Source organism: Nothobranchius furzeri, chromosome 1 (assembly GCF_043380555.1).
Source record: "Nothobranchius furzeri strain GRZ-AD chromosome 1, NfurGRZ-RIMD1, whole genome shotgun sequence".
Lineage (NCBI taxonomy): Eukaryota > Metazoa > Chordata > Actinopteri > Cyprinodontiformes > Nothobranchiidae > Nothobranchius > Nothobranchius furzeri.
In genome coordinates this window covers 33,013,291-33,027,464 of record NC_091741.1, presented here as the reverse complement: position 1 = coordinate 33,027,464, position 14,174 = coordinate 33,013,291, and the positions used below count along the sequence as shown (strand labels likewise).

Genomic DNA, 14,174 nt, shown 5'->3' with positions numbered 1-14,174 from the left:
CGTGCTGCTTAAGGCAGGATCTTCCTGGCCCAAAGTGCTGCAGATAAACTTGTCCATGAAGACCTGATTATAATTGGCTATGACCAGGGTGATAGGTGCTAGAGGTGCTCTTAGAGCCTCCAGCTGAGGGTCACCTGTGTTCAGCACCTGTTCAGCGTGACAGGTGAAAAGACCTCATGTTTCTGAAGGAGATAGTCCGGATCAAATCCAGGTGAGTTGGTACCTGTGATGAAGCTTACGGTGGAGCTGTCGCAGCAGGTGAGCGGCGGCTCGCCCCATGTCACCATGGAAACTCTGAAGCTGTAGTACCAGGCGGGCAAAAGGTCGGTGACTCTCTGGGAAGAAACAGAGCAACAACCTGAGAACGGACATCATCACAAGAACTCAGCTGAGATGGGACTCTGGTTACCACTGAGGCGATGACAGAGGCGGTGGCGGCAATCTCGTAGTAGGTGGTCCACTCGGACGCCAGCGTGACGGGGTTAAAGAAGAATGTTTGCAGGATGTACTTCCTGAAGGCTACATGGTACGGACGCTGCCAGCTCAAAATCACCGCTGTCGGGCTCAGAGGGTAAACGGTGAGCTCACGAACACCTGTGGGCTCTGACACAGAACACACCTGTATCAGTCACACTCCACCTCTTTAACCAGAGCCTGAAAACGTAACGAGGTAACCACCGATGTCGATGATGACAGGCTCTGATGGAGGGCTGATCAGAGGTCCGTTGGTGTGATAGACCACCACGCGATACTGAGCGCCAGGGGTCAGGTTACTGATGATGTCACTCGTTGAGTTTTCCTGTAGAGAACCAAACAGGTGATTAACAACAGCTGTGGGCAGAGCTTTGAGACGAGCCTCACTCGTCCACCACTCTTGGGTTTTTTACAGTAGGGAGCACTTACTGCACTTATTACGGTAATACCTGCGAGGGGTTTATTGTGAATTTTTAAACATCTTTTTATTTAACCAGACGAGTCGATTCAGACCTCGTTCTCATTTACAACGACCATCTGGCTAAAAGGCAGCACATAGTTAGCTTTACACCAGAGAACAACAGATAAGATCAAAGCAGATAAAACACATAAAGGACTGTTCTCATGTATGATATATACAATCAAAACAGGCTTAAGCAGGAGAAACTATTGATGGTAATGAATTATTGAAGGCAGATAATGGAAAGTGTGAAACGTGAAAGTCCACCTTACGGGCCGGAACATACTTGCTTTTATTCTCGTGTTGGCGCAGCTAGCTTCTTTGTTCACATGTATGCTGCGAGGCACTGCGCTGCATGTAGTACTAGTGTGTTCCTCCAGGGGGCACATCAGACTACTCCGACAGGATAGAGAGACAGGAAGTGATGGAGATAAGGAGACGCAGACACACCATGAACAGAGACAACGGTGGATCACACACGGGACGGTGTTATCAGTATGAAGGATGCAGCCATCAGAGGGCGACATCATCCTCTGATGGCCGCACATAAACGGAAGCGGTGCCACGAACAGCTGGCGGCTCCGACGAAGGCGGAAGTTCCGGCCGAAACATGTCAGCCGAAGCTAAAAAAAACATCCAATTACTGCTCTGTGTTGAATAAGCATAGTAGCATAGCATAGCATAGTTTATTTATATAGCACGTTTAAAATGCAGCATGGGAGCTGCCCAAAGTGCTGCACAGGCTAAAACAAAACACAACCATTCCAAGGCGCTAAAACAAAGGAAACAAATCTCAATCAAAGGCAGATAAACCATGATGAATACTAAGAACACATTAAAACAATGACACAATGAAACACTAAAATGAGTCACTGTCTAAAAGCCAAAGTGTAAAAGTGGGTCTTTAAACGAGATTTAATAACCACCAGAGATGGAGCCTGCCGAACTCCAATGGGCAATGAGTTCCATAGCTTTGGGGCAGCATGGACAAATGCTCGTTCACCCCGTGATTTGAGTCTCATCCGCGGCGTGTACAGCAGCAAAAGGTCAGCCGACCTCAACGTGCGGGTGGGCACATATGGAGTGAGAAGGGCAGAGAGGTAGGGAGGTGCCAGGTCATTGAGTGCTTTAAAAACAAAAGTCAGTAACTTAAACTGTACTCTGAAAATGACAGGGAGCCAGTGAAGATGTGCCAGGACAGGGGTAATGTGGCTACGTCGGTGTGTACCCGTCAAGAACCGGGCAGCAGCATTCTGAAAAACCTGCAGCCGATTCAGGGCAGAGTCCGGAACACCAATGAGGAGGGCGTTTGTGTAGTCCAGGCGAGAGGTAATGAATGCATGAATGACTGACTCCAAATGCCTCCGTTTCAGGATTCGTCTGAGGTGAGTAAGGCGGCGAAGCTGATAAAAACAAGACCTCACTACAGAGTTTATCTGTGGGGCCATTGTGAGTCCAGCATCCAGCTTGACCCCGAGACTCGTCACACACTGTTTGGGGTTAAAGGTTAAAAGGTCACAAACAGGGTGAGAGCCATGGTGGTTGCGGGGGTCAAAAACAATAAACTCAGACTTATTTTCATTCAGTTTTAAGAAGTTGGATCCCAGCCAGCCCTTCACGTCATCCATACATGCAGCAAATTTCGAGCCCGCATTTTTCTCGTCCATTTCCACGTATAGCTGACAGTCATCTGCGTAGACGTGATAGCTCAGGCCATGCTGATTCAGAATATTGCCCAGAGGCAGAAGGTAGATAGAAAACAGCAATGGCTCAAGAACGGAACCTTGTGGCACCCCCAAGGCAGTGGAAGACTGGAGGATGCACAGTCACCAATCTGTACAGAGATGGTACGGTTTGATAGGTAGGAGCGGAACCATTTAAGCGCCACCCCCGTCACCCCAACACAAGACCCAAGCCGATCCAGTAAAATTTGGTGATAGACCGTATCAAAAGCCGCTGAAAGGTCCAGCTGGAGCAGCAGTACCCTAGACCCAGAGTCAGATGCCACCAGAATGTCATTTAGCACCCTAATCAAAGCAGACTCAGTGCTATGGTTTGGTCTAAAGGCTGACTGAAACACATCCAGCAACGAGTTGCTATTCATATGGGCAGAGATCTGGCCATGCACAATTTTCTCAAGGACCTTCGAGAGAAACGGGACTTTCGATATAGGGCGGAAGTTCTCATAAGTGGAGAGATCCAAACCAGGTTTTTTCAATATCGGCTGAACAACCGCATCTTTAAAAACCTTAGGGAACACTCCAGTGCTGAGGCTAATGTTAAAAATGTTCATGAGTGCCGGGCTCAGCGCAGACACCGAGTCACGCACCAATTTAGCTGGGAGGCAGTCCACCGAAGAGCCAGCTGGCTTCATGGAGCTAATCAGTTTCATCAAGTCAGCAAGCTGAACTGGAGCAAAGTCCGAGAAGGCAGGTGGGTCCGGCGGTTCCACATGGATAGTGTGTATTTGAGGCTGGAGGCTAAGCCTAATACCAAGGATCTTGTTGAGGAAAAAGCTCTGTAGCTCTGTGCACAAAGCAACAGTGGGATTTAGACCATCAGACTCATTTAACAGCAGCAAGGAGTTAACTGTGCTGTACAGCCTGGACTGGTCTCCATGATGCTGTGAAACGATAGCAGAAAAATAGTTATTACGAGCAGATCTAACTGCTCTCTGGTAGCGTGAAAGTGCATCAACCAGGAGCAGCCGAGAGCATGACAGTCTGTCTCTCTTCCACCTCCGTTCCAGCACCCTACACTGTCGCCTGAGGCTACGGGTGTCATCATAAGAAAGAAGAATATTTTTTTAATTATTAAAATGACAAAAAAACTAAACCTGTGATTAAAAAATGTAAGAAAAGGGAGAGAAAGTGAGTAGGAAGGAGGGAAATCAGTGGATTTGGGAAAGGTGAAGATGGCAGAAAGAGCAGAACAAGGAGAGGTGATGAAGGTCCCACCAAACCTGAACAGGTGAGTTTAAAGGAGACCACTGAGTCCACTGATCTCAGGCTCAGGGGGAGAGAGGTCCAGAGTCTGGGGGCCACAGCAGCAGCAGATGATCTGTCACCTTTGACCTTTAGCCTGGTGCTGCACAACCAGTAGGCTTTGGTCACTGGACCTCAGGGACCTGCTGGGGGTGTAGGGACTAAGAAGATCACCAATGTAAGATGGTGCTTGTCCATGTAAGGCCCTATAGACCAGAACCAGGATCTTGAAATGAACCCTGAAGTTGACTGGCAGTTCGGTATGAAAGACCATTAACCAGAGACGGAGTGACATTGGTGAGTGTGTCTCACGTGTTTTGTTAACTCCACCCACTGGTTACTCGTTTATTGCAGCGTGCGAATGAGTCGCATTAATCTCGGGAGACGAGCACAAACAATGCTTCAAGTCAATGCCAGTTACGCGAGGCAGCCATTTTAAACACGAGCATGTGTCGTAAAAGTGTTGCAAGCTCCCGCATGCCAGAACCACAGAAGGTAATAAAGGAGGTCACAAAGGAAGAGGTCACTATGGGAGAGGTCACTATGGGAGAGGTCACAAAGGAAAGCAAAGATAAGCGGGAGCCTGCTGATGCGAGTGGAATCAGGCAGGTGAAAAAGAGAAGTGGACCAACTGAAGGAAGCATCACAGGATGTGAAGCCCTCCGGGGGGGGGGGGGGGGGGGGGTTTGAACTTTGGATGAACCTGAAACCATCTTACAAAATACAATGATCACATTGTTTGGCTGTCTTGTGATTGACTGATATATGTAATGCAAATTGCTCCACTCTGAAAAAGTGCTTGTAACATGAAAATGCTATACAATGGAAAATGCTTTGCTTTGCAGTTTTTAGAATGATATATAAGAGCAGCTAGGAGTAGTTAGGAGAGAGTGGCAGTGAGTTGCAGGAAGTGTGTGTGTGCGTAGTGGAGGAGAGTTGATGAGAGCAGTTGTTCTCAGAGAGAGATTTAGAAGCAGCCTCCTCGCGAGGGGATATTTAGTCTTAGCTTTACTCTTTTTGTATTTTTAATTTTCAAATAAAATTTTTGGAAAAAGAATCCTCGTTCTCGATTCTTAAAGGACTCTTTTAGCCTTTGAGTGGGAGCCCCGACCAGACCTGGTAGCAAAGGTAAGCCGCCTTATTGCTTGTACCTGTACCTCCGGACTTGTTTCAGGTTGTGACAGATAAGAAAAGATACCTTAGGTAATGGGAGCTTAGTCTCTCCTCCTCCCTATTGTAGCGGGACATCCTAAGGGTGATAAACCATGATGGTTCGTTGGTTCAAACAGGCTCTGTTCTGCACGTGTGAAAAAGTCTCTGTTTAGCATGGGAAGGAACCATTTCAAAGGGTGGATCGATTAGATGAATTGATAGATCCATGTTAGCCTGATCACCTAACGGGAATCATTTTCTAGTTACCACCGCCCACATATGCTGACAGAGGTGCAAATTAATCCTGATAGGACCCAAATAATAGTCAGCTGTGTTGGCCTCCAGTAACTCTCGCCCTAGTATTTAAAACCACTGAATAACGGGAACCTAGAAGGAGAGTGTGTTGTCACAGGACAACAAGTACGGCAGTTCTATTCCACCTTAAAATAGAAAACACGTTCTAATGGGGAGTCCAAACCAGGGTCTGTACAATAAAACTCACCGCGGCCTCAACCTCCCTGAAAAAGCAGCATGTTCTAATGAAACCACTAAGTGGACGCTCGCGACAAAAGCAGGTATGTTCCAGACCTAAGAGTGAACATGACTGCTGGTGGTGGTTCTGATACCTCGCTGCAGTATGTGTTCTCCATCCTCTGGTTCAGGCTTGGCTTCAGGCAGGTGGTGGAGACCACCGACACCAGGCTGCCATTGTGGTTCTGGGAGGACGGGGCCCACGAGATGGCAGCAGTGCTGGAGTCCAGCAGTCTGACGCTGACGGCCTGTGGGCGGTCCCGCAGCTCCTCCAACAGCTCGCCATCAGAACCTGGACAAGTTCACGCCAACCCATCAGAACCAACACGTAGACAGGTGGTTCAGCATAGAGCAGGTAAATGACAGGATGCAGAACAGAACTTCAGACTCGTGGACTTACTGAGGTAGAAGGTGAAGCTGGTGTCGGCGCCGCTCTCTCGGACCTCGCAATCTCCAGACGAGCTGAGCGTGGTGACCTGTACGCGGTACGTTCCTGGGTCTGTTAACTGGGTGAAAAACTCGTGAGTGTTCTCGCTAACGGTGGCCGTCTCCGTGGAGTTACCTGGAGAAGAACCATAAAGCTTACATGTGTGGTTGACTTTAGTCAATACCTCAATGTCAACGCCTGGTGCATCACTCTGGAGAAAACAGCTCAGACGCGCCTGTTTGGGGTTTTCTGTGGTGTTGAAGTCTTTACGGCGACCACAGCCTTTCACACCGTGGTTACCAGTCTAACCGGTTAATCCTTGCAACCTCGTTTGAAGTGGGTCTAAACTGGTCAAAACTGGTCTCAAGTGGGACTGAACTGGTCTGAACAGAGTCTTAACTGGTCTGAAGCGGGTCCAAACTGGGTTGATGGGTTAGGGTCAGATAAAAAGTGGCGTTAGATCATTTGTTTTTATTATCTGGGATGAATATTTCCTATTTGTCTTTAATTCTGTAAACATGTGGAGGTTCAGCAGAGACGATGTCAGAACTGGAACCAGGACGAGGATTAGAGCTGCCTCTCACCATCTCTGTAGATGTAAACGTTGAAGCCGTCAAAGCTGGTCGGAGGTCGAGGTGGAAGCCAGTGGAGCTCCAGCAGGATGGGGGGAAGCCTGGTGGGGAGCACAGGGGGTTCTGTGGGAACCCCCATGGCTGACCCCAGATCATTGGAGTCCTCGTACTCTGCAACCACAGCGTTGACAAACTCCTCGTCTCTGTCATCAGGAGATGTCCCAGTCGGTTCCAGCCAGTAGCTTTGAGTCTCTGCCTCCTCCGTCTGGTTCCTGACGATAGGAACGTTTTCCATCTCGTTGTGAGAACTATTGAAGGGAACGTGGGTGGCTTCCAACTCCCGTTCCTGCTCCTCCTCCTCTAACAGTGAGACGTGCCGGGTCTGACGGGAGGAGGCCTTGACCTCGCCCACATCATGGACCTCACCGGCGACGGACTCCTGGCTCAGGTGGACTATTTTATACGACATGTTGAGGGGGGGGTATGGCACTGCAGGAAGGACAGAACCAGAGGGGGAGCATATTCACAGATCAGCTGATTCAGGTAAACAAAGCAGTCTGAAATCAGAACGACAACAGTTCATAGACGAGCTGAAACAGTCCGTCACTGAGACTTCAGGAAGAAGCCATTCCTTAACCTTTAAGCTGATTATAATACAGAATAATTCAGATGGACTCCAGCTGTGTGTCCTCATTAATCTGGTCATCAGCTGCTCCTCTTCCTCACATCCAGCAGCTCCTATAGGGAGCCTAAGTCTCCTCCCTTCCCGGTCAGCTCACGGGTCCCCAGAGGAACGAAAAAACAAACACAAGTCAACGGGCTGAAAACCCGCTTAGCCTTACGCCCTGGATCACGCATATGTTGTACTTAAAAAGTAATGATGGGTTCTAGCGACAACGTCCTCTGCTGCCAGCGGATAAACGGAGTAGGAAGTGACGCCACCATCGGCGTCAGCTCTGAGGATGTTTGCAGCCGCAAACGAAACGTTAGCAAGGTAAAGAAAAACCTTATCTGTGTTTAAAAAAGAACCAAAAATGGAATTAGAAGACAAACATGGCAAGAACGTACAAAAGATGTTTAAAGAAAAATACGGACAACAAGGAACAAAGGACTTCCACCGTTTGGAACGTTTACACCAGAAACGCGCACGTCTTAGGAACCACCTTCGTTTCAATCTAAGGCCCTGTCCACACGTAGGCAGGGATCTGCCTAAACGTAGATATTTTTCTACGTTTTGGCCTGTCGTCCACACGAAAACGGAGTTTTTTCACACAAAAACTGATCTTTTTAAAAACTCCGGCCAAAGTGAAGATCTGCGTTTTCTCCGTTTTGGGTGTCTGCGTGTGGACGGACAAAACCGGAGTTTTAAGGTCCGCAACGTCACTTTCCGCGACAAAAAGATGCTGACATCACGTGTGCGACCTGTGTTTACACTAGCCAACATCATGGAGGCCTTCAGAGCTGTGCTCTGTCACTACCCGATCCATCAATTGTCCAAGCGCTTTTTGCTCATTTGTGTTTGCGAGTGGAATTACTGCTCCTTGTGGAAGACCACAGACGAAGGACGAGGTTAAGAACGGGGGAAGTACTGCCGCCTACAGGTCTGGCATGTCCTTAACAACGTATTTATCCGGGTACGTGTGGACAGAGTTTTTTTTTTAAACACGGTGGTGTGGATGCAAGTTTTTGGAGGGGCGGATATTCGTTTTCAAAAAACCCAGCTACGTGTGGACTAGGCCTGAGATGCCGGGATGAAAACATCACACCCACAAGCCTACAGCTGAAAACACCGATCCGGTCCAAGACAGCACAAAATATAATAGAAAGAGCACAGAGAGCACTGCTCAAGGAGAGGATAAGGAACGTCATAACCAAACAGAAGCAAGTGGAAAACGAACAGGAAAGAAGACACCTGGACTTAAAAAGGAATTACAAACTCGATAAACAAATGGAGGAACTCATGAAAGGACACATGATGGAAAAACAGGAAAGAGTTCACAAAAGTAAAAGAAAGACACATAAATAAGTTCAACAAAGTCATCAACAATAAAAAGGAGGAAATACAAGATAACTCCACACAAAACTCATGGGTATGTAACATCTCACAGTACGAACTAACAGAAGCAGAAGAGAGCATATTAAAGAAAGGTTTAAACTTCGCAGTCACACCAAAAGAAATACCATATGATGAATTTATCGTAGCAACAGAACTAGCATGCCAACAGATCACAGATGAGGGAAAGAAAGCAGAACTCAGAAATAACGTAGTTGGGATATTAAAGAACAATCAGCCATGACAGCTTTATCCAAAAATGAACAGATAATTATTCTACCGGCAGATAAAGGAAGAACCACAGTAGTTATGGACAGAGAAACATATAAACATCAGATGAAACAGATGCTAGAGGACAAAAATACATACAAAATACTTTAAAAAGACCCAACAGAAAACATTAAGAAAAACATGAAAAAATTACTGAAGCCACTACATGAAAAAGGCAAAATAACAGAAAAATGTACAAACACTGGATTCCCACAGCAAACATAACACCAAGAATATATGGAACACCAAAAATACACAAACAAAACACCACTTAGACCAATAGTAGACAGCATAGGTACACCAACATACAACATGGCAAAAGATATCAGCAGAATCATCAGCCCGTTATTAGGAAATACAGACCAACACTGCAAAAATAGTATAGAACTGGCAAAAGAACTAAAGGAAATTACAAAAGAAGACAACGACATACTCATCTCACATGACGTCACATCTCTGTTCACAAAAACACCAACCCAAAAAACCATAGACATAGTAGTTAACAGAATCAGACAAGACAAGACTTTACACAAAAGGACAAACCTCACAGCAGATGACATAGCACAACTGATAGCACTGGTAGCTAACTCCACTTACTTCACATACGACAACACAATATACAAACAACTGGAAGGCTTCGCCATGGGTAACCCGTTATCAGCCACCCTGTGCCAGTTTTTCATGGAAGACCTGGAGCAGAAAGCCATAGCCACCGCCCCCCCAAACTGCAAAATAAAACTATGGAAACGCTACGTGGACGACATACTGGAAATCATACCAACAGGACAAACAGAAACACTAACACAATACTTAAACAATATTGACGACACGGGCAACATAAAATTCACTTATGAGTTAGAAACAGAAGGCAGCATTTATGGATATGAAAATCACCAGACAGACCGACGGGACCCTAAACATAAACACATACAGGAAACCAACACACACAGACCAATATTTATTATGGACATCAGAACACCCCACCATACACAACATGTCAGTAATCAGAACATTATATCACCGAGCAAACATGGTAACAGAAGAGAGAGACCGTAAACAAGAGGACAAACACATACAACACGCTTTAAAGACCTGCGGATACCCGACATTGGCAACAAACAAAGGAAAACAACAAACAACAGAAAGAAAAGAACAACCAAAGCAAAGAACCAGAAACCCAGAAAGACAAGAACCAGAACCAGTGATAACCCTACCATACATCAGAGGCATAACGGAAAAAATAAGAGCAACAATGAAAAAACACAACATAAACACACCAACAAAACCATACACAACAGTTAGAAACAGACTAGTGCACCCAAAAGACAAAATATCAGCTGGAGAAAAATGTGGAGTCGTTTACGAAATCCCATGCAAACTCTGCAATAAAACATACGTAGGAGAACCCGGACGCCAACTCAACACACGAACAATAGAACATAGAAAGGAGTGTGAGAAAGAAACAAGCCGAAAACACACAAGAGCAGCAAAAGAAGAAGCAGAAAGCACATTAAAGAAGTCAGCCGTAACAGATCACTGCACAAGAGAAAACCGTATAATGGACTGGGACAACACACGGATCATAACCACTGAACAACAAAAATACAAAAGATGGATAAAAGAAGCTATCGAGATAAGGAGATGTGGATGTCGATGGAGTTTCCTCATTGGATCGTGCATGGGACTGCATCATCGGAGAGGGGAAAGCGGGCAGCAGAGGGTGACAACGTCCTCTGCTGCCCGTGGATAAATGGAGTAGGAAGTGACGTCACCATCAGCGTCAGCTCTGAGGATGTTTTCAGCCGCAAACGAAACATCAGCAAGGTAAAGAAAAATATTTCATGTGTTTTAAAAAAGAACCAAAAATGGAATTTGAAGACAAACACAGCAAGAATGGGCTGCACAGTGGTTAGAGCTGTTGCCTTGCAACAAGAAGGTCCTGGGTTCGCTTCCCAGCCTGGGATCTTCCTTTTGCATGTTCTTCCTGTGCATGCGTGGGTTCTCTCCGGGCACTCCGGCTTCTTCCCACAGTCCAAAAACATGACTGTTAGGTTGATTGGTCTGTCTAAATTGTCCCTCGGTGTGTGCATGATTGTTTGTCCTGTGTGTCTCTGTGTTGCCCTGTGATGCACTGGCTCTCTGTCCAGGGTGTACCCCGCCTGATTATCCGTTGACCACTGAAGATAGGCACCAGCACACCCCCCCACCACCACCCCCCCCCCCCCCACCACCCCCGCGACCCTCCGTGGACAAGTGGGTTCACAGCAAGAATGTGTAAATGAAGTAATGATGGTGTTTCGACCACGCCAGTCACGTACTTTGAGATTTATCAGCCTGTCAAAGTCCGTAATTAACATGACTACACAACAGAAATCAACATGTCGCATATGTGACATCATCAAATAAGACACCCCCCCCCCCCCCGCGTAGCTGCTACTTACCACATGACCAGATTTACGGTGGTTCTTTCCTCTTGTGGGAAGTCTGCTGAACTCACAGCCCTTTACCCTCCGTGTTCTCCGTGTCTTTTGAAGCGCATTTGTAGTTCTGGACTTATTTTCACACAAAACCTAAAATATCCCCCCCCCCCCCCACCCCCCCACCCCCCCATTCGAAAATAAGCACGTTCTTGGTATCAAAATGTGTCTATAAAATTCACGGACATCATGTGTGAAATCCATGGAACAAAACATGCAGAGTAAGAAAAGTATTTTTAGCCTCGTTGACTTGCATTTATTTTGTCGTTCTTCCAGGGACCAGTGGTGCGGAAGTAGGTGGGCGGGACTTAGGCTCCCTATTCTCCAATAGAAACAAGGTCTCGAAGAATATTCAGACACAAAACCAGCAGCAAGGTTCACAAACGACTTAATCAGTGAGTTGGAAGAGGTGGCTGGAGTCTACAGTCTCACCTGTCCGGTGGTGCAGAGGTGTGTGCGTGATGTCACTGTGGCTGATCAGAGCCGTCTGGAAAATGGTTGCCTCAGAGATGAGCTGGAAGGTGATGTCACGGTAACACGAGCCCGGCAACCAGTGTTTAAACACCGTCTTCCCTTTGTAGAAATCTAAAAACAAACACACACACTCTAGTCTAGCATTTTTTGTGTGGACCGTCATTGACTTCCATTCATTTTAGCGACTGGATTGTGTCTAGCACTAACCCTAACTCTAACCACAACCAGTCTACTCCTAGCCCTAACTAAACCATAACTAACACAATACCTCTAGAACTACCCAGTAGAGCTCTGGAAAACCAAAGTGAGGACCAGCAAAATGTCCTCAGCTTAGTACTAATGTCCTCAGTTTAGTACTAATGTCCTCATTTTAGTACTAATGTCCTCATTTTAGTACCAATGTCCTCAGTTTAGTACTAATGTCCTCAGTTTAGTACTAATGTCCTCATTTTAGTACTAATGTCCTCATTTTAGTACCAATGTCCTCAGTTTAGTACTAATGTCCTCAGTTTAGTACCAATGTCCTCAGTTTAGTACTAATGTCCTCAGTTTAGTACCAATGTCCTCAGTTTAGTACTAATGTCCTCAGTTTAGTACTAATGTCCTCAGTTTAGTACCAATGTCCTCAGTTTAGTACTAATGTCCTCAGTTTAGTACTAATGTCCTCAGTTTAGTACTAATGTCCTCAGTTTAGTACCAATGTCCTCAGTTTAGTACCAATGTCCTCATTTTAGTACCAATGTCCTCAGTTTAGTACTAATGTCCTCAGTTTAGTACCAATGTCCTCAGTTTAGTACTAATGTCCTCAGTTTGAGAGTAATGTCCTCAGTTTGGGACTAGTGTCCTCAATTTAGTACTAATGTCCTCAGGACCAATGTCCTCAGTTTAGTACTAATGTCCTTAGTTTAGTACCAATGTCCTCAGTTTAATACTAGTGTCCTCAGTTTAGTACCATTGTCCTCAGTTTAATACTAATGTTCTCAGTTGAGTACTAATATCCTCAGTATAGTACCATTGTCCTCAGTTTAATACTAATGTCCTCAGTATAGTACCATTGTCCTCAGTTTAATACTAATGTCCTCAGTATAGTACCATTGTCCTAAGTTTAATACTAGCGTCCCCAGTTTAGTACTAATGTCCTCAGTTTGAGAGTAATGTCTTCAGTTTGGGACTACTGTCCTCAGTTTAGAACCAATGTCCTCAGTTTAGTACTAATGTCCTCAGTATAGTACCATTGTCCTACGTTTAATACTAGTGTCCTCAGTTTAGTACTAATGTCCTCAGTTTAGTACCAATGTCCTCAGTTTAGTACTAATGTCCTCAGTTTTATACTAATGTCCTCAGTATAGTACCATTGTCCTAAGTTTAATACTAGTGTCCTCAGTTTAGTACTACTGTCCTCAGTTTAGTACCAATGTCCTCAGTTTGGGACTAGTGTCCTCAATTTAGTACTAATGTCCTCAGTTTGGGACTAGTGTCCTCAGTATAGTACCATTGTCCTACGTTTAATACTAGTGTCCTCAGTTTAGTATTAATGTCCTCAGTTTAGTACCAATGTCCTCAGTTTAGTACTAATGTCCTCAGTTTTATACTAATGTCCTCAGTATAGTACCACTGTCCTAAGTTTAATACGAGTGTCCTCAGTTTAGTACTACTGTCCTCAGTTTAGTACCAATGTCCTCAGTTTGGGACTAGTGTCCTCAATTTAGTACTAATGTCCTCAGTTTGGGACTAGTGTCCTCAGTATAGTACCATTGTCCTACGTTTAATACTAGTGTCCTCAGTTTAGTACTAATGTCCTCAGTTTAGTACCAATGTCCTCAGTATAGTACTAATGTCCTCAGTTTTATACTAATGTCCTCAGTATAGTACCATTGTCCTAAGTTTAATACTAGTGTCCTCAGTTTAGTACTACTGTCCTCAGTTTAGTACCAATGTCCTCAGTTTGGGACTAGTGTCCTCAATTTAGTACTAATGTCCTCAGTTTGGGACTAGTGTCCTCAGTATAGTACCATTGTCCTACGTTTAATACTAGTGTCCTCAGTTTAGTACCAATGTCCTCAGTTTAGTACTAATGTCCTCAGTTTTATACTAATGTCCTCAGTATAGTACCATTGTCCTAAGTTTAATACTAGTGTCCTCAGTTTAGTACTACTGTCCTCAGTTTAGTACCAATGTCCTCAGTTTGGGACTAGTGTCCTCAATTTAGTACTAATGTCCTCAGTTTGGGACTAGTGTCCTCAGTATAGTACCATTGTCCTACGTTTAATACTAGTGTCCTCAATTTAGTACTAATGTCC

General features: G+C 45.4%; 1 protein-coding gene across 2 annotated transcripts in view; it reads right to left on the bottom strand.

Moving 5' to 3' along the window:
- Positions 1 to 14,174, bottom strand: part of ptpro (protein tyrosine phosphatase receptor type O) — an 81,060-nt gene that overhangs the window by 52,000 nt on the left and 14,886 nt on the right. For both annotated transcript variants that reach the window (XM_054739940.2, XM_054739941.2), the window contains exons 4-10: positions 11,833 to 11,985; positions 6,613 to 7,089; positions 6,002 to 6,163; positions 5,697 to 5,893; positions 679 to 799; positions 410 to 603; positions 224 to 335 (exon numbers count right to left, since the gene is read on the bottom strand). In XM_054739940.2, coding sequence (XP_054595915.2) covers positions 224 to 335; positions 410 to 603; positions 679 to 799; positions 5,697 to 5,893; positions 6,002 to 6,163; positions 6,613 to 7,089; positions 11,833 to 11,985 — 1,416 coding nt within the window. The remainder of the gene's footprint in view (positions 1 to 223; positions 336 to 409; positions 604 to 678; positions 800 to 5,696; positions 5,894 to 6,001; positions 6,164 to 6,612; positions 7,090 to 11,832; positions 11,986 to 14,174) is intronic.